Genomic DNA, 27,972 nt, shown 5'->3' on the forward strand with positions numbered 1-27,972 from the left:
CAGAGAAACTCCTTGCACTTGGATCCTCAGCGTCTGCTTCTGAGGAAACTCCAAGCAGGACAATGGCCAGCTTTGGGATGTTAGAAAGTTGCTTAATTCCTCTGGGCCTCAGTTTGCTCATCTGTAAAAGAAAAATGAGGATGATAACAGTACCTGCCATTCAGGGTTGTTGCAAAGATGGAATTAAATGAGTTCAGATTTCTACAGCACATAAGAAATGGCACACAGGAAGCATTTTGTTTAAAAAAACTCATTCTGAACCATCTGGAATGGAGTCTTTCCTTCTCTGGCCCAGCGGCAGGCCCACGGTCCGATGAAAGCCCCCCAGAGAGCCTCCTCCGATGTTCTGAAACCCACCACGTGCAGCACGGCACCCTGCTCACCCCGCGTGAAATTCTATTACCCCGGCTGCAGCAGCTCGATTTTACCGGCACTCAGAATTTCCCCAGATAAGAGGCTTGAAAGTAATTTCTGAGTCATTCTGGGTGCTAATTGGTTATTACATAGGGATTACATTTCTCACATTCAAGGTCAACTGAAATTTCTCTCTGTGTCTGAGAACAATTTTTGGTCTGCTGGAAACATTTTTTTAATCAACAACTATGGTATGGAGCGATTATAATTCAGGCATAAACAAGCATTTAAAGGCTCTTGCTAGAAATAAAGGGACACATTTTGTTGCGTGTGGATAAAACAGTCCTTTCCTGCAAGCCAATAACTGGCCCAGACAAACGCTCTGTTCATATAGGCGATGCTTTCCTCGGTGTTCTGAAATGTCACCACAGCTGCCCTAGGACTGAAGAAATCATTTTGTAAAACCCAGCCTTCATATACAAGAAAGTACTGGCCTTGTCTTTTCATCCACAACAGTGCATTTTTAACCCAGCAGCAAATGGACACGTCTTCATCAGAAAGTTGAGGGAAGGAGATGCAAATCTTCTGGAAGGACAGCCCTCCTGTCCGAATCAAGCGTCCAGTTCTCAGCTCTATAGGTGGGGAAGTTCTTTTATGAAGTCACTCGGGCTTGAGCAGACTCTACGGGAATGACGCTTAGTTATCGAGTTCACTGGAGAATGACTGGGGAGCCCAGGGCCAATTCCATTTGTTTCCAGGAAGGGATATCCCACGGGGTCGGAACCATCACCCCAGTCCACGTTTTGCGGCGGGCACAGGCTCAGGACAAGAGTCAATACTCAAGTGCTTTTTCTGTCAAATTGAGGGGGAAACTAACATGGCTCTTGGGATAAATGCCAAAATCCTGTTAAGGCCAGCACAGTCTTTCTACTCTGACCCCCACCTATTTCCCCAGCCTGACCTTGAACTCACCCTTGACTCTCTCTGTTCTACCCACACTGGTCTTCTTTCAGTCTCAGATAGTTGCTATACAACTCCCACCACAGGGCCTTTGCACATGCTGGCCTCTCTGAATGGAATTCTCTTTCCCTCTCTTTACTTGGTTCACTTCCACTGTTGCTTCCTCAATGAGTCCTTCCTGGTCCTCTCAGACAAGGTTACATTTCCCTCTTATATAGTCTCAAAGTACCAAGGACCTCTCTTTCACAGAACTTTACCTGGTCATCATTTTTTTTCTTCGCTTGGGTGATTATCTGATGAATAACAATGGTGGTAATCTATTTCATTTTAGCTATTTTATACATTTTTTTCAATCAGTAGGCCATCATTGCTTATCTAGAAGTGATGATTTCCCATCAGAGTCAGTATACTATTGAGTTTGTGTGAACAAAATAATGTTTTCCCTCACAAAACTACTCTAAAATCATTCAACACACATATAAGGAAAGTAGTCAAACCTGTCTTGCCCAAAACATTTTCTTTGTAAAACTAGGATGTGGCTACACACCGGACACCTGCACAGAGATGAAATGGAGGGGCTCATCTGAGATACAGCAGAGCCAGCAGCACGGCCGAGCGCTCTTGGTCTTTAGAAGGTACACCCACGGGCGTCATGAAGTCGCCTCACAATCAATTCCACTTGCTAGCAGTACAGCACCCTGCCAACAGATCCAAGTCCAGATTCTAGGCCTCAGCGAGCCTCGCTGACTCAGCCACCAAAACACGTCACTACTCTGTCCGATTCTTCCTTTCGCCACGACCACCATCCCAGTCCAAGCCACCATCCAAATGACCTGGGCAGCGAATGAGCACTTCTGAGGAAAGGTCTAACCCTGAAGGAGGACGGGGAGGCAGGAATGGCTTTTCGAGGCGGGGAATACTTAATTGGGGTCTTGAAGGATGAATAGGAGTTTTCTGGGATATGGAACAACATTATAAAGGCACAGAGTCGTGAAAGGCCTTAGTAGAAACCACACCATAAACAGAAAACCAGCACGGGGGCAGACTCGATCAGGTCCCGCTGACGCAGAAAGGAAGACAGCTCACCTCGAACTTCTGCCGCAGCTCTTCACTGCCCTCGCCTCCTTCCGGCGGCACAGGCACGTTGAAGTACTCGCCTTCCTCCTGGCTCAGTAACTTAAACCTGAGGGGAGACAAGGGGCAGGACAAATCCCGTGACTCGACTTGATATGATTTGGTTGATGAGGATAAGAGAAGGAGGCCTATGAAAACCTCTACTTTACAAAACGTGTTGAGGGTTTTCGTTTTGGGGTGTGTGTGCGCAGCCAGGTATACACTATAGACTTCTGTAACTATTCCATGGGCATCAGCATAAAATTATAGTCCGCGCCGGTAGGATGCAAAGTTCCCTCTCCCTCTCTGTCTGGCTGTCTCTGTCCACACACACACTTTTCTTCGTTGTAGCATTCAACACTGCATGTTTCTCCCTCCCTGTCCATCCAGTGCCTCCTTACTCTGAAAGCACGCCACGAAGCTCTCCCCCCGTCAGGGCACTCTCATCGCAGCCTCCCAGCACTGCGACCGTCTCCACTTTACGCACACGGCCGCCTCGCTGTCCTGGCACCCAGCGGCATTTGGACGACTATGAACTTCACTCCACGGTGCTGCTTTTCCCGGCAGAAGCTTTCCCAAAGTGTTCTGTATTGAACACTTGAGAAGCGGTATTCCTTGGTGGTTAAGTACACAACCCCCGGAGTCAAACTATGCCTGTGCCCAGATCTCGCCTCTGCCCTTGCCTCCTTGGATAACTGGATACGTTGGTCACGCCCTCTGAGCCTCGATTTTTTTCTCCTCTACAAATTGGAATAAAAGCCTCTTTTTCACAGGATTATTGTAAAGCCAAGACATGATGATGCATGCATAACCATAAACACGCTGCCTGGCATTTAGCAAGTGTTCAATGAAGGGCATTGTCATCATCAGTAGTGGTATCAAAATTATTATAATAAACATGATGGCTTCAGTTTATTTCTTGGCTACAAAGATGTTTCCATCTACTCAGAGGATGAGATGAGAGTGAAGAAGGAAAAGAGACATTCCAAAGGCATTTGAGTCAGTAGAGGGGAAAAAAGATCCCAAACGCCTCATTCCCAAAGAGACTTCCTAAACCAAATTTACGACGCTCATCACAACTTTCTTCTCCATTCACAAATCTTCCTAGGCTGCTTCTAAAAATAGGAGGATAGGTGATTCAAAGCAGAGACGACAATTCGAGTCTCTACGCCTCCACATTTACACTCAATGCTCTTCTTCCAAGTTTCCATTGAAATTACCAAAAGAAACACAAAAATAAGAGAACATCTGTATCTTTGCTGGAAATCAAGAGGGTGCTATCCACACAGCAGGGACTTCCAGGAATTTCCACAAATTAAAGTAATAGTAAGAATATGGAGCAGCGTTTGGCAAACTCTATCCACCTTTGTGGATTTTGCTAAATCTGGATAGCATTATCAACAATGTTTTTCATTAAATCATCTCTTTTTTATAATAAATTCACCTTAAAAGGACACTTTATAGCTCTTCCTTGTAAAGAAAGTCAGTATCATTTGTTACAAAACAAGTAACTGTAAAAAAATAAACAGATGCAAATCAATGTTACTCAAGTCCACGTAGATGCGTTACTGACCAAAGGCTCTGAGACCCATCCCAGCCCTCTTTGCTAAAACGGCAGATCAGCAAGCAGCAAGTGTTACAGAGCGCTAAGGATACACTCTCTGAGACTTTCTCTTTGTAGTAATCTTAAGATTTGAAGGAGCACTGACAAAAGAATAGCTTTGTCAGGGAACAATTCAATATTATTTATACCCCAACCATGTACTATCTGAGCTGTTTGGGGTCCCACACTTTGGAAACTACAGGTAAAGGGGGGTTCACCACCTGTGATCAGTCAGTGGGAACCCCAAAAGAACCCCCATGAACAACCCCGGGTCAGACCATCAGCACTGGATGCGGGTCAGCAGGTGTGATCCACATTCAGGAAGTACGGGATGTCGGCCCCTGGAGCATCAGGCAGAGCGTGGTGCCTCAGCCACGTCACTGTGGCCTGTACACTGTCACTCCTGCCTCCAAGTAAGGACACTTGTGCCCATTAGAAAAGAGGATCAGGGACCCCTTTAAACCTTGAGTGGCACAAAACCAACATGGGAAGATGCCCCTCCGTGGGGCAGTAAGGCTGCCTACTGTGCAGCTGTCTGCAGCTATAGCCCTCCCCCAAATCTCTACAGGGAACAGGACCCCTGAGGTGACGAAGCAGAATTCCAAAAAACACCAAAGGCTCCTTTCTCCCTTTGTCTGGATAGGAAAGATTAGGACAGGGGCCCCCTTCATTTCTGTGCTCACCCTTCTATAGGGATGGGCAGATAGAGAAAAATAACAGGACGTAAAACTCATTCAAGTAAAGAGAAACAAGGAGGGAGCAGATAAGCACCTCCCATGAAATAGAACTATTGCCCAAACAGAGAAAATTCTAGAAAATATCTAATTCATATTTTCAATGAGATTCAAGAGGTCAGTGCATCTATGAAGGGAACAATCTGAGATTAGGAAAGATTACTTTCAGAAGAAAAATATATCTCCAAAGATCCATTGGAGATAGTGAACACTAGGATGAATAATTCTGATAACAATTAGTGAATTAGAAGACAGACTTGAGAAATTTTTCTGGCAGTTGGCTTGATATTTATTATATTGATTAGAATTGAACCGAATGCTTTATATACCACTAAGAAAAATGCATATTACCAAAATTAACATACAACACGAAAAGGGGGAATACTGCAACATACATGTCAGTGAAGACATGTTAATATCCTTCTTATATAAAAAGTTCTTAAAATCAATAAGAAAATGATAGGCAAAAGACAGGACCTAGTCATTTATAAATATAAACAAATGGCAACATACAAATGAAAATCTTCAACATGATTAGTAATAAAATATGTATAAAAATGTATATTATGTATAATATGTAAATACGTATAACTAGTAACAAAATATGTATAATCTTTGCATCATATCTTTGACATTTATAACATCAGATGTTGACAAGTGTGGGTGAAACGAAAACTCACACATCATTGGTGAGAACGTAAAAAGACTGAAAAAAGTTGCAGAACATTTTGTCAAATATGTTAGTATGCATGTGTTCCCAAAGCCATCAATTCCAGGTTGAGGAATTTATTAGGAAATAAAGCTATGCACAAAAGTTTTGCTACAAGTACATTTATTGTAGAATTACTTATATAGGTAAGCAACGCACACCTCATAATAAGAACATGATTGTGTAAGTTGAGGCAGAGCTATAGAAGGGACCATATGAAGCTATTAAAAATGATGTTGCCCAAGATTACTGAGTGACAGGGAAAGAGTTCATAGGTCATCGTTAGTGAAAAATGCAGGCTGCCAAGCAATATGTACGGTGAGACTTCACTGTTGTTCACACACACACATGCATACACACAGAAAAAATTGTGAGTAGTGTGGATAGTGATTCTCTCTGGGCACTGGGATCCTGGATGACATTTTCTGTTTGCTTATTTACAGTTTTCTAATAATGATTCCGTTAATAATAAGATTAACATTTACTGAATGTTTACCATTGACCACCTGACACTGGGCATTTCACTTATACTAACTAATTTAATATCACAACAATCCTATGACATAATTACCACTGATTATCTTCAAATGATGAAAAGAGGCACAGAAAGGCAAAGTAACTTACCCAACGGTACACAGCTAGGAAGGGGTACAGCAGAAATTCTAACCCAGGAAGCCTGATTCCAAAACCTTAGGTATATTTTTTTTGTAATAAGACCAAAATGTCTTTATTAGTAATAACAAAAGAAAGCTTAAAGAAACATAATTTTAAGGTAACAACGATTTAAGATAATAGTTGTCTGTTCAGAAGGAGAAAAAATGAAATAGGAAAGAAAAAAAACTTGAGAAACAAAAGCATCAGGAGAGAAACGTGGCAATTAAGACCATAAACGTTGAAATATCTCCCTAACAAAACGAAGAGAAGACTTTCAGATTCAAGTTTGTGTTTTTTAATCCAACAACATGCCCCTTGTTATACAAGACGTAAGGACTTAGAAAGATTACACAGAACGGCCAAGCCTCCTCCAGGCGAGAAGTGTCCATCACTCTGCACCCCAGAGGACGGGTTAAAGGTAGCCCAGATCTCCTCATGCCTCGGCTCCCTCACTTAGAGCAGGAAAGAAAGTCCCTCCAAGGCCCCCATGGGGTCTGCCAAGCTGCCCTCACCCTGCACGTCCTCACCCCGCTGCGCCCCACTTCACTGATGCAGCTCTGGCCACACAGGCCGCTTCACTGCTCCTCAAACTTGCCAGGCACATGCCTGCCTCAGGGCCTTTGCTCTTGCTGTTTTCTCCATCTGGAACAATCTCTCCCTAGACTTCCATGAGGTTCACTCCCTCACCCCCTCAGGTCTTTGCTATAAGTCCTTTCCAGCGAGTCCTTTCCTGAGGTCTCTGAGGAGTCGGGACCCACCATCCCCCAGCAGGCCCATGCCCATTGGTTTACTTCTCTCTAAGCATTTATCAGCCTCAGACATGCTATTTTTCACTATTTCTTTTTGTCCATTTTTAAAGTTTTGTTTATTCTCCAAATAAAAAGAAAATCCATGAGGCCAAGGATTCTTGTCTGTTTTGCTCACTAGAGTCTCCTCAGGACACAGGTTCTCACCTGTATTCACTGAAGGAATGAAAGAGGCCAGCAACAGGCAAGGTCACAGGCAGAAATATTAACCGCCAAAAACACAAGTTTATGTTGATAGAAGAAGTCACTTTTAAAAAGAAGCCTTTTTAAAAAACTGTTTTGAAGAGTTATGTGACCAATAATGATGTCACATACATATTAACACAAAAATCATTAGAAATGAAAGGAAATTTTCGAAAAAAGATTTTACTAGGAGAACATTAAGAAGCACTAGACACGTAGGTCAGATCAAGCAAACAGAAAGAAAATACAAAGACATAAAAGATCCAGACATTATAATAAGATGGAATTAATAGACCTTAAAATGTATCTCCTAAAAATAGTAAATATAATGTTTTTATTGAAGTGTCCACAGAACGTTTAGCAACAGTGAGCATATACTAAGCTAAATTGCAAAAAAAGAAAGAAAAGTACACAGGTCACATTATCTAATACTAATACTGTCATTTAACATTAATAACAAAAATGTAAACCAAAAGCTAATACTAGACGTTAAAAAATATACCTCGATAAAAGCATGTTAGAAAGGAAATTAAAAATACAACTATAGACCTTGAGTAAGCAGCAGAAGTTAGACTATGACATATCAAAACTTGGAGGAAATATTTATTTCCTCAAATGCTTGCTCATTATTTTTAAAGAGTAGAGTAAGTTAAAAGCAGAAAAATAAGTGAGCAAAATATTCAACTGAAATTCAAAGGAAACCACAAAATAAACCAACAGAAAAAGAGAAAACAGAAACCCAGAACTAATATACACATCCCAAAGTTAATTCTTTGGAGAAAAAGAAACAACGGCAATAGAACAGATGAACCTCTGGAAAACAAGGGGAGAGAAAGGACACAGCAAAAATAAATAAAATTAGAAACAAAGAAGAGGATTTGCCAACAGACACAGAGCTGGCGGCAAAGCAGCAGACGAGGGGCCTGAGGCTGACGCACGACGTCTGGGAGCTTTCACAGCTGCCTCTGCTGTTTCTGCCACGTGGTCTTCAATTATAGCCCAAGAGAAGAGCTCAAGCCCTTCCAGAGGAAACTGAGTCTCAGAGAGGGGATGTCATTACCCAAGATCACTTTAACATGGGCTTAAAAGAATTCCTGGGACAAAAATCCAATTTCTAGAATGTGGTCCAGTTAGAGTGAAGACAGCATTGTTGATGTCTTGACCCTGAATCTGAAGAAGACTTTTATCCGCCAAATCTGAAGAGGGCTTTTATTTTGCAAAAGCTCCCTCCCAACCTTTATTTTATCAACCTCACAACTATCCTAAGAGGTGGATGGGGATGCTGTAATTATCCCTGATGAATGGAGTCATCTCTGCTGAGAAGGCTACAGGAGGTGAAGTGACTCACCTGAGGGCACCGAGCGTCCATCCAGTCAGAAGAGGCAAGGTCAAAGCCTTTCTATCTAGCCTCTAGGCCTCTGCCAACTCCGGTAGGAGGAGGCAGAAAGGGATGTGCGTGTGCTTAGGCTCTGGCATCACAGAGACCTGGACCCAAACTCCAGTGCTGTCACGAGCTGTGTGTCCCTAACACATTGTTTAACTACTCTGATCCTGGGAACAATGCTCCACCCAGAATTGCTGGAGGAATTAAAGAATGATGTAAGTGTAAATGTGGTAATCTTTTGGACTTATTCCTGATGGCCCATCCCTTACACCAAGCTGTTTTGTCCTCCCTGCCCTCTGTTGTCTGTTTCAAGGCAGTAGACAAGGCAGGTGTGGGACTAGGAAGAAGAACATGGCACCTGAGGAAGAGCGTCCTGCCCTTTAGGGCCTGGAGAACCACGGGAAGAAGGGAGAGAATAGGGTGAAAGCAGAGGGGGTTTGCCCCCTCCTCTTTGCAGCTCTGGGCAGAGACCTACGTTGGAGGGCCCCAGCATCACAGCCCCAGCTGGAGGGAGGAGGAATGGATGGAGGACTGGTTTTCCAGGCAGGAGGCTCAAAAACCAGGGGTCATGGAAGTGCTGAGTGGGGTGGGGCCTGGCAGTGGCCTGGGGTTGGGACAAAGAGGGCACTATATGGAGGGACCTCACAACCAGAGGCAAGAGGCAAGGCCCTGGGACTCCAGCAGGAAGCCAGAATGATGTCCCAAAGCTGGGACCTATCCCGCCTCAGTGGGCACTGGTTCGGGGACCAGGCAAGATCGGCCACTCTGTAGCAGTGAAGACCAGAAGATGCCACATGCAGTGAAAGGTCCCCTTTTCGTTGGCCACCATGAGGTCACAAAACTGCATAAGAAAGTCTAGGTCCATTATAGAAAATAAAGAAGCTGTAATTTTTCTGCACGTCGGATTAGTGCTGTATGGCTGTGTGACTCCGAAACACCTGGAAAGTGATCAGCCAGCACCTGGTATCTAGTAAGAGTCAATAAGTGGTTGCTGTTGTTATTATAATTGTTATTATTATGTTCTCTCCTGTCTCATTTATACCCCCTGGGGATCCTGCATTCTTTCTGTTTAACCTCTTTACACTTGACTGAAACAGGAAGGAACGTGCGATCTGTGAGTGGTGATGGCTGGAGCATGCAAAGGCAAATCATCCATATGTTAAGAAAAATTATCCAAAACTTCAGAAAAAGGCAAAAAGTTGACAGTGTGACCTTTTATGTCACGCTAGAGCATTTTCAAATTAGTTGTCTCCTTCCTCGCCATAATATTACTTATTATTCACAATCCAGTAGAACCCAGATGGTCTCCCAACTCTGCAAAGATAGATGTTAACTTTGAGAAAACCAAGGTGAGATTTTGCTCTCCAGTCTGGAAGACAAGATTTAACCTCCAAGGCTGTGATTTCATTGCCCTGTTTAGCAGCCAGTTATATTTCCAACTTAGCAAAGTTATCTCAACATTCCTTTGTCTACTGACACACAAATATCAGTTTCTCAAACCTTTGGCATCAACTATTCATCTTCCTGGTTTCCTCGTTTGTGAGCTAAGGAAAACTGTGACAAATGCTCATTATCTATTCTAAGAGAATTATGTTTTTAACCATTTGTGAATTGTGCTTTCACACACATTATTATTTTTTTTTTACACTCAACTTCCATCCTCCTTCACGTCTCACAGCATATTGTCACTGATTAGTTATTTGTGTCATTTCTTCCTCAAGGTTTCTCTTCTCTTTCCAGAAGCTAAGTGCCAAGGCATGTCCGTCTTATAGTTGATGTATCTCAAGTGACTACAACGGAGTCGACACAACACATATCTGAATAAAAGCCTACGATAAATATGGAGGAGACACAAGGAAGGGGTAAGATGAGCAATGGGAGGAACGTGTGGTTCTGATGACACATCCTCTTTCTGGCTCAACCAGTTTGATTTTTTTGTTTGTTTTGTTTTGTTTCGTCAGGAAGATTGGCCCTGAGCTAACATCTGTTGCCAATCTTCCTCTTTTTGCTTCAGGAAGATTGTCACTGAGCTAACATCTGCACCAATCTTCCTCTATTTTACATGGGATGCCGCCACAGCGTGGCTCAAACAGTGGTGCTAGGTCCGTGCCAGGGATCTGAACCTGTGAACCCTGGGCCGCCAAAGTGTAGTGTGTGAAACCAACCACTACGCCACCAGGCTGGCCCTCAACCAGTTTTTTATTTTCTTTCACTTGTAACTGAAAAAGCCTTGAGTGATACCATCAGAAATGAGACAATTTCTCTTGAAGAGATAAGAGCAGCCCCTAATCCCCATTTCTCCCAAAGTTATAGTGCCAGGCTGGACTATCTATTCTGACTCCTTTACTTAGAAAACTGTGAAGCAAACAGTTGCCAAGGGGGTTGACCCTGCCTTTTTGTTGGGAATATTGGGCAAGGATTTTTTACTGTAAGAAGTGAGCAAAGGGCAAAAACTCCAGAACAAAGGAGACATTGCAAATGACCATGACAGCAACTCCCCAGCACCTTTGTGGTCAGGCTGGGTGAGCACTCCCAATGAAGGAGCATCTTCATAAGGAGTTGAACTCTGACAGTGGGTTGCACTTATCTTTTGGGTAAAATGTGAGAGCCACTTTAGTGCCCATGGGGCCAGTCAAGTTATATAATTGTGTAAAGTCGGGCAGATGTAAGACAATAGGGGGTGGGAGGGACCGTGGCAAATAGAAAACCCACGTCCTGTCTGGAAGGGGCATTAACTATGCAACTCTTCTCCATTGTTCTCAACTGCTCCTTCTAGGCCAGGTGTGCCCAGATATTTCTCGCTTTTCAAGCCAGAAGTCCAGATTTTTATAGGAAATGTCCTGATTTTTTAAAATATTGGTGACTAATTCTTTTTTCTTTTTTTAGTCCAAGGACCAAATAAAACATATCATGAGGCAGACCCAATCTACCAGGCATCGCTCTGTGACTCCGCTTTAGCATTTCACTTTCAGGACAAAAAGGAATACATACTTGATCTCATGTTTGATGGATCAAGCTATATCATAGCTTTGAAAGCAATATCTTCCTTACCAGCCATCAACACCAGCTTTCTGCAATTCAGAAATCCCAAACGACAAAGATCCCATGAAGTCATTCCTGCTGGTCAGATCCCAATCCCAAATCTCTACAGACAGTCTCCTGTCTTTGTCCGATTCTTTCAGCTGGCTGCAAAGAGAAAAAAGAGAAGTCAGTGCAGGTTATAGTGATTTCTCCTGCCAATGAAACGTACAAGAGGACAAGGCCCAGAGGTAGGAATTTTTAAAGATTACAAGCTGTTGCAAGATACAAATTCAGTTTGCATCCCAGGCGAGCTCCCCAGGGAGTGAGAGCTTTCCTGTTTGACAGCCTGTGGCTTAAACAAGCAGAGGACCTAGGCCAGCTCCGACAGGAACAGTTCTAAATACTTCTGTTGTCTTATGTCTTTATGGGGTTCGTGGTGTTCAGGAAATCCTATTGAGACAGTCACTATAAGAAATATGAATGTCAGTTACATAACCATGTGAGTGTTTGCACACGTGTGGATTAGGAGGAGGCTGAGGAAACGTATGGAGGAAAGAGTCTTGTGGATGTCGATCTGGGGGAAATCGTCTGTTCTAAGGCATGTCTTTGACTGAGGCTGAGATGGGCCCCAGTTTTGCTCTGAGGGAAGAAAGAGGGGATGGGGCTAATAGAAGGAATCATGCTTTTGGCCCATAGTCTCTGGAGTCAGACTGTCGGAGGTTGAAGCCCCCTCCACCCCGTATTTGTTGTGGGACTCTGAGCATGTTCTTTAATCTCTTTAAGCCTCACTGGTGAAATGGGGATCAAACGACTAATGAAATAATACAGTGCTTGTTATACATAGTATACACTCACTAAATACTGGCTGATATAACTAACACTTGTTGGCCCAGATGCATCAAAAAGTGACGCCAGGGGCTGGCCCAGTGGCATAGTGGTTGCGTTCACATGCTCTGCTTCAGTTGCCCAGGGTTCATGGGTTGGGATCCCAGATGTGGAGTACACACTGTTCATCAATCCATGCTGTGGCGGCGTCCCACAGACAAAATATAGGAAGGCTGGCAACAGATGTTAGCTCAGGGCCAATCTTCCTCACCAAAACCAAAACCAAAACCAAAACCAAAAAAAGTGACCCCAGGTTCTTGGAGCACTGGCCAGGGAAGACCCTCCATGGCAGCTGGCAGAGAGCTCCCAGCGGGCAGCTGGCCCAGCATTATCCATAAACTCAGCCCTAGAGAGGTTATCCCCACACCCTATGGGTTATGTCCCACTGGATGCTGAGACCCAGAGCCTCTCCCACAACTTGCCTTCACCTAGCAACAAATCACACTGTTTTCTATCCCACCCACCCTCCCACACCACAGACATTCTCAACTCTATTAAAGAAAAAAAGTTCCAATTTTTATTTGGCTTGCAATGCAAAAATGCAGATGGAAGGGGAGGAAGGGAAGGAAGGAAGGAGGGAGGGAGGAAGGGAGAGAGGGAAGGAGGGAAGGCAACAGAGGCTAGGAGAGAAACTCCGTGATCCCAGGTGGCCCACAATCCAACCTCCACCACCCATGCTGAGCTGCAAGAATTTTCACTTACAATCTAAACGTCTCATTCCACTCAGGGTTGAGGGAGCACTTGATGGTTTTGGTCTTCTGCTTGCTCTCACTTTTGGGGTCAGGAATCAGTTTCAGTTTCACGTAAGGATCTGACAAGCCATTGGGATCCATAGGTACAAGGTTTTTAGCATCTCTTACTAAAAGAATAAAAAGCAGTTTCAGGATTAATAGCCCCTAAAATGTGTAAGCACCAACCAGTGATGGCTGTTGAACCGGTAGAGGGGTCCTTGGCAGCACACCTAGTTAATGGGAATTTTTAATTTATTAACACCAATATTTAGAAGCATACAAAGTGAGATAAACTGCCAAGATGGAGACTCTGCTCTATATTGGTTTAAAATTGATTTCTGACTTTCATATTGCTCTGCCTCCAAGATTAACTGTAAGTTCTCTAAGCTTGTTTTCCATAAAGCTTACAAGAAAGATGGGCTTCCTTCATTAAGTATAATGTCTTCAAGGTTCATCCATGTTGAATCAGTACTTCCTTTAAGGCTGAATAATATCACCTTGTCTGGATATATCAAATTTTGTTTATCCACTCATCAGCTGATCAATATTTGGGTTGTTCCCACTTTTTGGCTATTGTGACTAGTGTTGCTATGAACATTTGTGTATTCTGACACAATAAGTCACGTATTCTATGATTCCATTCAGATGAAACATCCAGAACAGGTAAGTCCATCAAGACAGAAAGCAGTTTCCAGGGGCTGGACGGAGCTGGGGGATGACAGTGATTACTTAACGGGCACATGGTTTCCTTTATAGGTGATGGAAGGTTTTTGGAACTAGATAGAGATGATGGTTGCATGTACAACACTGTGAACGTACTAAATGCCACTGAATTATAAAATGGTTAATGGTTAATTTTATCTTATGTGAATTTTACCTCAATTCAAAAAGAAAAAGCTGAAAGAGAAAGAAGGAGTTGCCCTCTAAATCAAGGTGCACCCATCTACCATGTACACCCCATAACCAGTACCCAGACAGCCCACAGAGAGAAGGTTGGAAAAATATTGGTATGTATTGTAGCTAGGCTCAACCCTCAATCAAGAACACCCTGGGTAAAGGAGTCTATAAGGCCAGTTTAGAGAAGGAAAGGAAGCAGAGGGTCAGCAGTGTAGATGCAACTAGCCATGGGAAGGATGAGATGGAACAAGGTAGCAGCCTGGAGAAACAGGAGAAAGTCAATTAGGAATCAATTCAAAAACCAGTAACGTAGGTAGCCACAGGAAGGAGACAAGAAAATGGGAGTTGTACAGATTTAAAGGATACAGTGCCAACCATCTCACTTATGAGAGAAAAATTCAAAGTAATATATTAGCAAATTGAATCAAGCTATCTGCCAGGTTAATATATAATGACTCCTACCAGGAATGCAAAGATGGTTCAACCTTAGAAAATTATTATTAAAATATTCATCATATTTATAGGTCAAAGGAAAAAAAAACATAGGATCATTGCAATTAGCTGGAAATAGCAGGGAATTTTCTTCACAGGACAAGGGTTATCTGAAATAATAGTAGCACAGTGAATGATAAATGCAATCCTATTAAAGTCAGGAACAAGTCAAAGATACACATTACCCTAGCCATTTGCAACATTTTTTCTAAGTGTTCCATAAGTGCAATAAGACAACAGAAACAGTTCTATACACTGATGGCAAGAAAAACAAATTAGAAGAAAGATTGGAAAGTAGGGACTAAAGCACTCTCTCAATTCCTGCAAACGTTGCTTCCACCCCATCATAGTCACCTCCACCTTGAGCTTATCATCCCAGAAATTACACCACTTTCTCAATCTCAGTTTCATGTACCCCACAACCCACAACCTTACACCACTTCCCATTCTTCCAGTTCATTAACTCTAGTACCCCACTGCAACAAGCCTTTCACCACCAATCAATCTATCGAGCCCAACACATTTTGTCTTCCTTCCCATTCCCTCCTGCCTTTACCCCATCCACCCCAGCTTAGATTTTATGGTGCATTATAATCACTCCCTCGAAAAAACCCTCAAGTCCCCTTCTTTCCATTTTACTTCTCTGACAAAACCCCATCCCTAATTAAATTAAAATATCTTCCTTTTATTATCCTACATCCAAGCAGCTGACCCTTGCTGGGGGGAAAAAACTGACTTGCCTAAGATCATACAGCTGGTAAGGGGTTGGAACTGAATAAATTAGATGAGAAAAGGGCTGCGTGGGCTGCCAGATGAGTGACAAGGGACCCCAGGATGCAAGTTGTAGTTTATGCTGCACTGACACTTTTCTGTACTCTAGCATATGGCACTTTCTTCCATTTATCCACAGATTGAATTCATGCTCCATCTCAGCTTGTAAGTTGCATCTCATTCTTGCATCAGAAACTTTTTTTTCACTTTTTTACGTTTTTAACTTTGGTTCAGTTCAACAAGCAAGTTCCTACTATGTGCTAGGCGTTCTGCTAGGCACTGGGGACACAGGGGAAAATATAAGATGTTGATCCTGTCCCACAAGAAATATATAAAACCAAATTTATATAAAGTATGGTTGATTTTTCATAAGACAGTAGCCAGGTCATATGGTGTAGTGGATACGAGACTATAAGATGCCAGCGTCTGCATCTTGCTTAGCAGTTACTTCATATTTTTGAACTCAATTTCTTAACCAATGAAGTGGAGATAATGCATACCTCATAGGGTTGTTACAAGAGTACAACTGGATAAAGAATACACATGTTTAGGGGCTGGCCCCATGGCCGAGTGGTTAAGTTTGCATGCTCCGCTTCAGCGGCCCAGGGTTTCACTGATCTGGATCCTGGGCATGGACATGGCACTGCTCATCAGGCCACGCTGAGGCGGCATCCCACATGCCACAACTAGAAGGACCCACAACTAAAATATACAACTATGTACTGGGGGGATTTGGGGAGAAAAAGCAGGGAAAAAAAAAAAAGACTGGCAACAGTTGTTAGCTCAGGTGCCAATCTTTAAAAAAAAAATGAATATACATGTTTAGCATAAAATGTGGCATCTAGGAAACAGTCAATAAATGCTAGCTATATTCCTGCTGTTTCATTATTATTATTAATATTCAGTTCCCTCTTTTACATTTGTTCATTTTTATGATGATGATGACAGCCATTTCTGAATGGACTGATATCAGACAGAACCACTTGTGGTTTTTCTTCTCGAGAATAATGCATTGACCATTCCAACCCTTCCCCAGGAGTGTCTCTCAAACCGCAGTGTGTGCTAAGAGTCACGCAGAGGGCTTGAGAGACACAGATTCCTGGGACCCATTCCCACAGATGGATTCTGATCCACCAGGTCTGGAGCGATACCTGCTCATTTGTTTTTCTAACAAGTTCTCAGGTGATGCTGAGGCTGCAGGTCCATGGAGCACACATTAAGTAAAGCTTTTCTAGATGATATAATTTCTTAAGATCCCCATGCATTTTCCCCACAGAATACAATCTCCAACATTATTTTCTCTTTTATTGAGCCTTCCAAGGAAAACAGCATGTGACAGTTTCTAGGCTGGGCTCTTCGAATGACACATCTATCACATAGTGAGCTGAATAAAAACACGATTTGAGACACTCTGAAGTGCCAGAAACTTGTCTGGTCGATTGGCAACACATATCATACACATATTGGCAAGTGGAAACAGTGCATCTTTCTTCTCTTTGCTAAGGCCACACTGCCCTTCCCCGTCCTTGAACTGACACCACAGGACAATCATCAGGAGAAGATTCTTCTCGTGTAAGTTTACGACTTCAGGGCTCTTTCAGAGTGCTCTTTGCAGGACAACTGTGTGGGACGCTTGAGCCAATCTTGCAACTAACGGTTTAAGAATGATCTCTCTTTGGGCATCTACTGCCCCTGAACCAAACATTCCTAAGTGGCGCCTGACTCCATCTCTCCCTCAGCCCTTATAGACTCTTTCTTATTCTTCTGTCCTTTTGGGTCTATCCTCTACTGAAGGGGCCAAGAATTTCTGTGGCAAGGAATGGAGTGGAATTGATTCTGGGACTGCTGGCATTCACGTCTCCAAGGGCTCTGGTTACTAAAACCATGGTATCATGAGCAGTTGACAGTAGCTGCAGGCTAAGACTCAAAGCCTGTCCCTCTTGAAGCTTTTCAGAGTAGAGTCATGTTTCTCAGCAGCAAGAGACCACATATGTATCGAGGAAGCAAATCTCTCTAGACCACACTTGGCGAGACTGACTTTGATTTTTCTTGATAAATGTTTCTTTACTATCTTTGTTGAAATTCAGCCAGCCCAGATGGTACAAAATGCTTTACACAAAGCAGAAATAGCAACCTTCCCCCCTGGTGGAAGACGGCTAAATGTACAGGAGAAAAACGTCCTGATCCAGGGAACGCTGCTTGCCTTGGAGTGAAGCCAGGTGGGGGGTAAGGTCTGGCTGTTTCCATCAAAGGGTCTTCAAAGCAAATGAGGCCTCTGCATTCTGGTAAAAGTTACTTAAAACAGTGCTGAATACATAAAAAGATAGCACTAATGTTAACTATTTTCCTAAGAATCATTCTTCACCAATAATTTTCCAACTGTTTTTTCTCCCCCAAAAATACAACTATCTATTGGAAAAGTCCGAATAATTTTGCTGCTTCAAAGCCTTTATCTCATATTGTGAGGATCATGGGGCGTCTCTTTATGAACTCCTCCTGAAGGAACTTTCTTCAACATCATGAGTCCTCACTTGTCCTCACTGTGTATCCTCAGAACAGTTATTCAAAGCAACACTCAGTAACATTCAGTTAGCTTTGAGGACGTTTGCAATAACAGAAAGTAGGAAATGACCTGAGCACCCATCAACAGGAGAAACGGTACATAATCCACAGCATATTCACACTGTCAAATACCAGGCACATGGTAATAAGACTTGGGTGTCTATATGCACCAACATGAAGAAGATAACAAGATGAAGATCAATGATTACAACATAACACCCTTTGTTTAAGAAAAAGGTCTGAGGACATCAGTGGTTCAGTAGATAATATCTAGATCTGGACGGTGGACTAGATAACAGCATTGGGTCAATGTTACATTTCCTGATTTGGATAATTATACTATGCATATGTAAGAGAAGGTCCTTGTTCTTGGGAAATAGACACTGAAGTATTTAGGGGCAAATGGGAACCATGACTCCAACTTACTCTCAGATGGCTCAGAAAAAAAAAGATACGCATATATTAAAATATTTAATAAAGAAGATGATAAACCAAATGGGGAAAAATATAAACAATTGGTAAATCAGGCAAAGAGTATACAGATGTGGCTTGTACTATTCTTGCAACTTTTCTGTAACTTTGAGATTATGTCAAAATAAAAGCTTTTAAAAAACAAGGCCCTTCCAAATCTTCAAGAGAAAAGTACAAAAAAATAAATTTTCTACAAGGTTATATAGGAATGTAAACATACAGAAAAGAGTCTGGAAAGATATAGCTAAAACTAACTTAAAATAATGATCACAGGGCTGGCTTGGTGGCACAGTGGTTAAGTTCTTGCGCTCTGCTTTGGCAGCTTGGGGTTCGCCGGTTCAGATCCTGGGCGCAGACCTACACATCACTCATCAAGCCATGCTGTGGCGGCATCCCACACAGAAGAACTAGAAGGACTTACAACTAAAATATACAACTATGTACTGGGGCATTGGGCAGGGAAAAAAAATAATAAAATAGAATAAAATAATGATTACATCTGAGGAAGAGGAAGAGTTGTGGGCAAAAGAGACTTTAGCTGTATCTGTCACATTCTAAATTTATTGCAAAGAGAATGCATTCTTGTATTGATTGTGTTATTAAAACTAATTTTTTTAAAAAAACAATCCAGTTGCACATCTCCAGCCTCCAAGAATCCATTGCCCTGGCCTTCAAGGACCTCATCCTGTTCCCCAAAGGCTATAGAGCAATTGGGTCTGCAGAGAGTTGCTTAAAAACTCTTGGTGTGAATCACAGAACCCTTGGGGAACAGCACACAGACTCTGGAGGACCACGCTGAGATCAGCGGGACACTGCCAGCACATACCCCAGGATCAAAGCAGGGTTGCAGGCCAAGAGACTAAACAAGTGAAAGATTTCAGAGCCACCAACCTATTTTCACTACCCTGTCACGCTCCTCTCTTTCTACTCCAGTGACTTCCTGGTGGCTGACAGGTTACCTGTGCCTTTTGCTAACCACAACTCTCTCCCCGCCACCCTGTGACACCTTCTCAAGGTGGACGCTTCTTTAGCCCTTTGCTCTAAAGTCTACTCCTACATCTGTGTCCCTTTGACTCCTGTTTACTTATTACTTCTTCTAATTCCAGTGTTCACTGATGCTATGGCTTTCGTGAGCCTTGGATCCATCAGAATCCCCTTCCCACTCTTCTTAACTAGCCATCCCCTATGGCCTCAACTGATAGGTTCTGATTGCAAAGCAAGCAAACCCAGGGTCTTTGGGCAGCTCACACGCAGCATCTAAGTCATCCCGAGCACGTCCTGGCCAAGGGCTCCTAGAACAGCTGGCTTCCTGTCACTGCTGGCAGTGGTACAGTTATCACACATCTAATTAACTGTGTTGAGACAGACTTCCAGCTGGGACCGTCACAGTGTCTGTCTAGAAGAGAGCCTGTCAAGCCATGGCAAGTGAAACGATGGTGGGGAGCTAGCGCAGACGAGTCAGGAACCACGTTAGCAACAGTCGGACTTTGGAGTCAGACAAAACTGGGTTTGAATTCTACCTCTGCCATGACTCCCACTAACTGGGTGGTCTTAGTCAAAGACTTCTCTGAGCCTCAGTTCCCATCTCCGAAATGCTGATAAAACCACAGACAACTCTGTTGGATAATAACTAGGGTGACCATATACACTGGTTTGCCCAGCACAGCCTCAGTTTATCTCTGTTGTCCTTTGACTCTCAAAGGGTCCCAGTGCAGACAATAAATTATATGGTTACTCTAATTAAAGAGGATAACAGCATTAAAGCAGAATGTAAAGTACATGGCAGAGGCTCAACAAATGTTGATTTCCTTTCTCCTTTGAGAGAATTTAGATCAAGTTATATAACTATCAAGATCAATTTCAGGGCTAAAAGAGTATGCCTCCAATGTGATTTTCATACAAATGAACCTGGAGGAGTGTAAGAGAATGAGAGATGATCTGAAGCCAAATGTGATCAATCGACTTCTTCTCATGGCTTCCCCTCCATTACAATTCAGCCACCTGGAGTTTCACCCAGAATGGCACTTCCTCTGAACTCTCAAGTAATCTTTTATCCTTTTACTTCCCTACCCCCTTACACCAATATTTTGACTTCATCAAACCCTCTAATACCTCTACTCTTTCCTTTCATCATAAATGGACATTAAATTTTGTCAAACGCTTTTTCCACATCAATCAATAGGTTCATGTGTTTGCTTTTCTTCTGATTATTAACATGGCTGATTATATTAACTGATTTTTGATTATTGAACCAGCCTTGCATTCTCAGGATAAAACTCACTTGGTTGGAGTATATTACTCTTTTTATATATTTCTGGATTTGACTTGCCAATATTTTGTTGAAGATTTACATATTTATGTTCATAAGGGATATTTGTCTTTAGTTTTCTCATACTATTTTTGTCTGGTTTTGGTATCAGGGTAATGCTAGCCTCACAAAATAAGTTAGGAAGTGTTCTCTCTGCTTCTATTTTCTAGAAGAATCAGTGTTATTTTTTCTTCAAATGTTTGGTAGAATTCCACAACACATATATCATTTCAAGCCCTTCTTTACGTGGATTCCACAAATTTTGGTGTCATTTTCTTTCATGGGTTCAAAATATTTTTTAATTTTCCTGGAGACTTCCTCTTTGAACCATGGATTTAGAAGTCTGTTTTTTAATTTCCATATTTTCCCAGGGGCTCTACTCCCATTACTGAGCTTTAGAGAACAGTATATACAACTGTCTAGCAGAAATCTTGTAGGGGATATCCCATAAGTACATCAAATTCAACACGTCCGATAATGCTCATTATCTCCCTGGTCTCCCCCATCACCATGTCTGCTCCCCCTTTCAATGCCATTCTTGATGAGTGCTCAACCATCCACCCAACTGTCCACGTGAGAAATCCGGAAATCACCCCGGTCTCTTCACCCTGGTGCAATCTATGTGTGTACTGTTCCTTCTACCTCTTTACCATTTCACTGCACCTGAGCCCTTCTTACCATCCACGCTGCTACCACCTTCACAATAATAATTACATCATAGTGTTATTGCAATTACTTTATATTAAAGCCTGTAAAGTGCCTGGTATTGTCTTTGGCCGGTGAGTGAATAGTAAGCAGCAGTTACTCACATGGTTGTCGCTTCAGCTCTCATTTGTTTGCTCCTGGTGAAATTAAGATCCTCCTAGTTGGTTTCTTGCCTCCTGTCTTGTTCCATCCAGCCCTTCCTCCACTCCAAAGTAATCTTTCAAAAACTCACATACTGTCTAAACAAAACCCTCATAGTTTTAGAAAAATCTATTAACATTATTCACTATAAAACTAGGTCAAAGGAGAAAAATTCTATCATCTCAAAAAAATGACAAAAAGGCAAGTGACAAAATTCAGTAATCATTCTTTCTTTTAACTCTTAGAAAAATAGGACTAGATGGATGCTTTTCTTAGTATAATAAATATATCAAAGGCTTTCATCATGCTTACTGGTAAAAATCTAGAGACATTTCTATTTCCACTAAGGCCACAATCAAATCAAGAATGCCCACCATCACCACTATAATTTAACAACATTCTGGAAGTACCAACCAGTGCAATTACACAAAAGAAAAGTATTAAGAGGCTTAACTGTTGGAAAAGAAGAGACAAAATTAGCTACTATTGTCTGAACTGTATCTTAGAGAAATTCCTCAATAGTTCTGGCATGTGACTGACATTCTCTTTCTGGTTGACAGCCTTCATAAATCTTTCCCATTTTTAATCTCCTTGTCATTCAGTGGGAATTTGGAAAAAGGAGAAGTGAAATATATGGTCTCAGTTGAGCATGAATTACTTTTTTAATTAGAAAAGAAAGGTTACTCTAAATCTGAGAGAATTCTTTGCTTAATGGGAGGCCAGTCTTGTGTACATTATTCTTAACAAATTGTTATTGGATACAACTTGGATGCCCCAAGATGCAGTTGGCTGATTCCTCCAAGTTCTGAGTCTGTACATCACTGTCCAAACCATGCAACTCCCGTGGTCTGTACCTGGGTTCTCCTTGGAACCAGAACTCGGAAAGCTGGACAGCTCTATAAGCCATTAAACCCAGCTTAGTGGCATCTGTTCTCTACAGAGGTTTCTCTGCAATTCCTAGGGCTGCTCTACACCCAGTGACTCTATACCATCTCAACCCCAGAAGGCCAGAGAAGACTCCCCTCCCTAAGGAGGAGCTGGATTAGGCCCCCTTTGAGGTCTCACAAGCCTAGTCTCTTAACACCTGGCACTCCTCCACGGTGCAGCCAGTATCACCACCGGTCCCCCTGGGGATGCAGGGCATCCCCTCTTCAAACCAGCTTGAGAAAAAAAGGAATAAACTCTGCCTGCGTGAACATCTGATCCCCTCGGGCTGGCCCTGGGGTCTTTCCTTGTGCCTAGGACAGGTGGTTTGTGAGTAAGGCATCCAAAAAACAGCTTTATTTCTTGTTTGGAGACAACCTCATGCCTCAAGTCGAGAGAAAAGAAGGACAGACGAGGCTTCCAGCCTCTTGGTCCCCATCCTCAGGACGGGAACTATGACGGTGTGCTGAGTAAACACAGCAGAAGCACCAGGCGGGGGGCGTTCAGACCCTCAGCTGCAGTGGCTGCTGACATGGCTTTCGGCGCTGCTTCACAATGTGATTATTTCTAAAGATGTGACATAAATACTAACTTGGGGTCCCTGGAGCTGCAGAGTTGCTACTTGGCAGCTTAATTTGGACATTCAATCAAAACTATCTGTCGGCAGCTTTGTGCAGCCCAAGCAGCAAGGCCCAGAAGCCCCGAAATCTGCTAAGTGATGGGTTTAATTTCCAGAGGCTTGGGACAAAAGCCGCCCCAGCTCCGAGGAAGGCAGGCTTACCTCCCTTCTGTGGAGAAACAGTACATATTTTCTCATTTCTTCAATGGGCTCTCTGCTTTGATAGAAGAGCCCTATCTACATTAACCACATCACTGAATCATGAAATCCAACAGATTTTTTAAAACCTGACAGCCACATTCTCACACCATGTTCCCCAGGCAGTCAGAGGAAAGGGCTGTCATTTGAAGATAAGTTTTCTGTTTCTTCTACTGTCATATGGGGGTGATGAGGGAAGAAAACATCTGTTAGCAGGAGTCCCAACAGAGGAATGTTCTCCCTTATGTACTGTCAAACATCCTCAATGGCAAAGAAACACTAAAAGAAGGAGAATTTTCCTGCTGGACCCATTTATTCTAAATGGATGGATGAACAGATGTGTGGATGTATGTATCTATGGATGGATGGATGGATGGCTGGATGGATGGGTGGGTTGGGTGGATGGATGATTAAAGTGATGGGTCTTAACCAGCCTGAAGGAAACTATCACCCTTCCTATTTCTTTTTTATTATAATTTTACTGAACTATTCATATCTCAAGGCCATTGCAGCACCTATGGAATCCTCCCCACCCTCCCCCACTCTTCACCACTGAACACACACACACACACACCCACATACACACACAAACAGGTGTTATATTCAAAATACTTCCAAATGGCACAGCCTAGGCACCAGCTAATCACTACTGACGCCATCCTCAGCATTAGCAAAGTGTCTTGGAGGCCCCTGATTTGCCCAGGCACTAACTTTAGTTCCTGGGCTGTGGGGAGGTCCAAGGAGGATCCCAGGAGAGCAGCTAGGACAGTGGGGACAGCCATCTTAGGAGGGTCACAGCTATTTGCCATCTGTACAGAAGTACTGCTGGTGTGTTCTGGAAGAATGTCCAAACTGCATTCAGACGCTTATGTAAGTTCAATGACCATCTGTAAGATGGTGCACAGCTGGGGCGGGGAGGGTTTTATTGCTTCCAGTGTATCACAGCCCCACCCTATGCCTCTGCCTGATATTCCAAGCTCAGCTCAGATCCAGGTGAACATCCCAGGGCTCTGTCCATCCACAGATGCTGTACTCTGGCTCACAAGCCCTATGGTGTTTCCTTCTGCAGCTCAAACGAGTTTGAGGCACACTAGTGGCAGGGTAACATGTCAAAGTTTTACGTGATGTGTCTCCCCCACTTTCACATCATTGAATTCTGTCACTTATACCCCAGCCCCTTCCCCCCAACCCCCTCAACTGTGCAGCTAGACTTGAGTCATTCATGCCTCAGGGAGAAAGTTGTCAAGGTACAACCGAGGGACAAAGGCAGCAAATTCTTGGCTTTTTAGTTCTGAAAGCATCTGTCTCTACCTCCTCTCCATCAGACCTCAAAAGCCGAGCTCCAGAATGGCAGGCAGAGGACAGGGGACGGCAGATACTGCTCCTTCACTACCTCATTAGTTTCTCTCTTCTCCAGACTCGGAATTAGCCCCACCCTTATCCTTCTTCAGCCAGAAAAGCCAAAGCTCCTATGCATATTTCCTCATGAAACAGACCCCCAGGAGCGTCCCCAGCCTGTCAATCCTGGACAGAGACTGAGTCCAAATCCCAGATGGGCTTAGCAGGGACACATAAAGAAGACATACATGATTTTCAACAAGCTCAAAACAACTCCCCTTTCCCTCACACCATGAACTGAGAAGTGCAGGTCTGGAGATGTGGTTCTCAAAGGGGCATCCTAGACCAGAAGCATCAGCACCTCCTGGGAGCTTGTTAGAAATGCACATTCTTAGGCCTCACCCCAGATGTCATGAGTCAGAAACTCCGGGGGTGAAGCCCAGGGATCTGCATTTTAACAACACACCTCCTAGGTTATTCTGATGCACACTGAGAACCACTGCTCTCAACTGGTACTGTCCGATAGAACTTTCTAGAATGATGGAAATGTTTGCTGTCCAATACTGTAGCCACTAGCCTCACACGGCTATTGAGTACTTGAAAGGTGGCTATTGTGTCTGAAGAACTGAGTTTTTCATTTTATTTAACTTTCATCAATTTACATGGCCACACGTGGCTAGTGGCTGCCATATTGCACAGCGCAGTGCAGACTGTCACGTCAGCCTCCTGACCAATCGCGCTTCCTTCCAGGTCAGCCTGTGAGCTGCAGACAAATTAATCTTCCTAAAGCAGAGATCTTATCATATCATTCCTACTTTCAAAAAATCCTCAGTGACTCACCATTGCCTACCGATTTTAAGTCCATGTTCTTTTTGCTCTTTTTTAGGAAGCCAAAAATGATTTATCCCCAATACGATAGAAATAAAGATTAAATCATAATAGCCGGTGGAGACCGAGCTCTTCCTATGAGCCAAGCACTATGCTAAGTGCTCTGCATGTATTAGCTCATGTGATCCTCACAAAAATCTTCTGACTGGAGTATTACTGTTTCCCCATTTTACCAACGTGGAAACCGAGAGCTGAGGAGGTAAGATGACTTCTCCAAGGTGACGTAGCTGGTAACCATCCAGCAGAGATTTGAGCTCAGGCTCTCTGGCTCCAAAGCCCGCAGCCTTAATGGTGACATCACATTGCCTCTGAAAACCCCTGGGGGTCAGACCTCTCCCCTCTGACTGTGCCTCTTTTCAATCCACAACTGTGGTCAGACACTCTGTGGCAGCAGCTTCTATGCCTGTCTTAAACGCATCACTTGCTCTCCTGTAGTGAACAAACGAAAGCCATCTTCAGATGTCTTGGGCTCCTTTAGGGAGACGGCAACATATTTCTCCCCAAAATAGCATCGTTCCATCTCAGAAGGTGTATCTGGCACACTTTAGGTAAAGTCAGCACATCGTTCATCAAGGTGTGAAAAAACATCAAGGAGAGAAAATATTGAACTTTAGATTAAGACATTTAAAAAATGGTAAAACTGTTCAAGACAGGTGGGATGCAAACAGGTGAGCAATGGGAGGCAGTCTTTGGACGAGGAGAGGCTCTGACATCTAGAAGAATTCTAACCCTAACCTCCCCCACAGGGCTGATGGTCAAACAGTGTTACCCACCAAAAAGGATACAACAAAGGCCCTGCAGTAGATCTGAAGGCTCCCACTGGACTAGACGTCAGCCTTGTCATTGCTGGCTCACACCCAAGGGTCCTGGAGAGCGGGCCGAGGAGGCCAAGGAGGCAGGGGGCACTTGGAGTACTGGTTATTTGCAGACTGGTTCAGAAGTATTTTGATGTCCTGACAACCAGCCCTGACCTAGATGAACGAGTGTTGCATGATTATGCTCTTCATTGCAGTAAAAGATACTTGAGACACTGACTAGTTTCATTTTTAAACAGTCTTCAAAAGAGAGAGAGTTAAAGAAAGCAGATTGATGGTTTCCAGGGGCCGAGGGCAAAGGGGAAAGAGGAATGACAGCTGAGTGGGTATGAGGTTTATTTTGGAGTGATGGGAATGTTTTGGATCTAGACAGAGGTGGTGGTTGCACAACATTGTGAATGTACTCAATGCCTTGAATTGTTCACTCTAAAATGGTGGCGTTTACATTATGCGAATTTCACCTCATTAAATTTAAAGAGAGAGAGAGAGTTAAGCTCAGTCTAAATTGCAATCAGCCCAGAAGAGAAAAGCAAGCTGAGTTGGGGACCCTCATGATGATAATAACACCCTCACTGAGACCCTGGAGCAGGGGCCAAAGATGCCTACAATTCCTCCGGAATGTGTCCACTGTGATAACTGGCACCTGTCCCCACCATAACTTTCCAGACTTCCCTGCCACTTCCTCCTTAGGTGTGTTCCAAACTCTAGTCATACATGGCTGCTTGCTGCTCCCTGCAAGTTCCTGCCTCCGTGGGAGGAGACAGGCAGCATCTAGTGTCCAGGGTCATGCCCACAGCTACTTCCTGTGGGGTATGTGCAGAACGGACAAGCCAGGCAGAGATTCACTTTCTTTACTAGAATCTTTACCCCAAAGCACAAGTAGAATCACTCACCCTGGTAAGCTGGGCTAGACCAGAGTTCTCACCCCTGGATACATGTCAGGATCAGTGGGAACTGGATGGGCCCCTCTTGCTTCCTTTCCCCTAGTCCTGTCTGTTTTCACAGCAACTCAGAGAGAGTAATGTGTTCCATGCAGGAGGGACGCTCAGGCTCCTCTTACCATATAGCCACTGGAGCTCTGGAGGTCTGAAGACAGAGCAAGCCTCAAACAGAAACCTAAGAGAGAACACTTCAAGGTGCGGCGTGATGATGAGGTCAGTAAGCTCCTCCCCATCTCTCTGAAAGCCCTTTAGCTAAGTCTCATGAACCAATAGTATCATCCTAGTCGTTAGCCCTGACCAGTATCCTCCCACTGCCCTGAGCGGAGAGGAGCTTTGAGCTCCCCCTAGAGGTCAGAGTGTGCACTACCCTTTACCCCGTGGGTTCCCTCCCTCGGCCCTTTGCTCAAAGTCCACCCATCCTTGCAGTCAGACCTCTAATGCCACCTCTTCCCTGAAGCATTTCTTGACTTCATCTGACCCTCCAACAGGATTTGTTTCTTTCTACTGTTCAGTAGCACAGTATTGTTTAGGGATATGTTTACTTGCCTTGCTTGTTCTACTTAATAGAGCTCATTCAGGGACAGGACTGTGACTTTCTAATATTTCCGGAAGGAGCATTACATAGTGGCTAAGCACCTGGCCTCAAACAGCCCTGGGTTTGAGTCAGTCATGCCCTTTTCTAGCTGTGTGACCTTGAAAAGTTACCTAACCTCTCTGAACCTCACCTGCCTCATCTGTAATATGAGAACAGTAACAGTGCTACCA

The 27,972-nt window shown here is 43.5% G+C and overlaps 1 protein-coding gene across 2 annotated transcripts in view; it reads right to left on the reverse strand.

Moving 5' to 3' along the window:
* Nucleotides 1-27,972, reverse strand: part of PRKCB (protein kinase C beta) — a 304,393-nt gene that overhangs the window by 83,998 nt on the left and 192,423 nt on the right. For both annotated transcript variants that reach the window (XM_070568297.1, XM_070568296.1), the window contains exons 6-8: nt 13,109-13,265; nt 11,552-11,686; nt 2,401-2,497 (exon numbers count right to left, since the gene is read on the reverse strand). In XM_070568297.1, the coding sequence (XP_070424398.1) occupies nt 2,401-2,497; nt 11,552-11,686; nt 13,109-13,265 (389 nt within the window). The remainder of the gene's footprint in view (nt 1-2,400; nt 2,498-11,551; nt 11,687-13,108; nt 13,266-27,972) is intronic.

The sequence above is a fragment of the Equus przewalskii genome, chromosome 12, assembly GCF_037783145.1.
Source record: "Equus przewalskii isolate Varuska chromosome 12, EquPr2, whole genome shotgun sequence".
Lineage (NCBI taxonomy): Eukaryota > Metazoa > Chordata > Mammalia > Perissodactyla > Equidae > Equus > Equus przewalskii.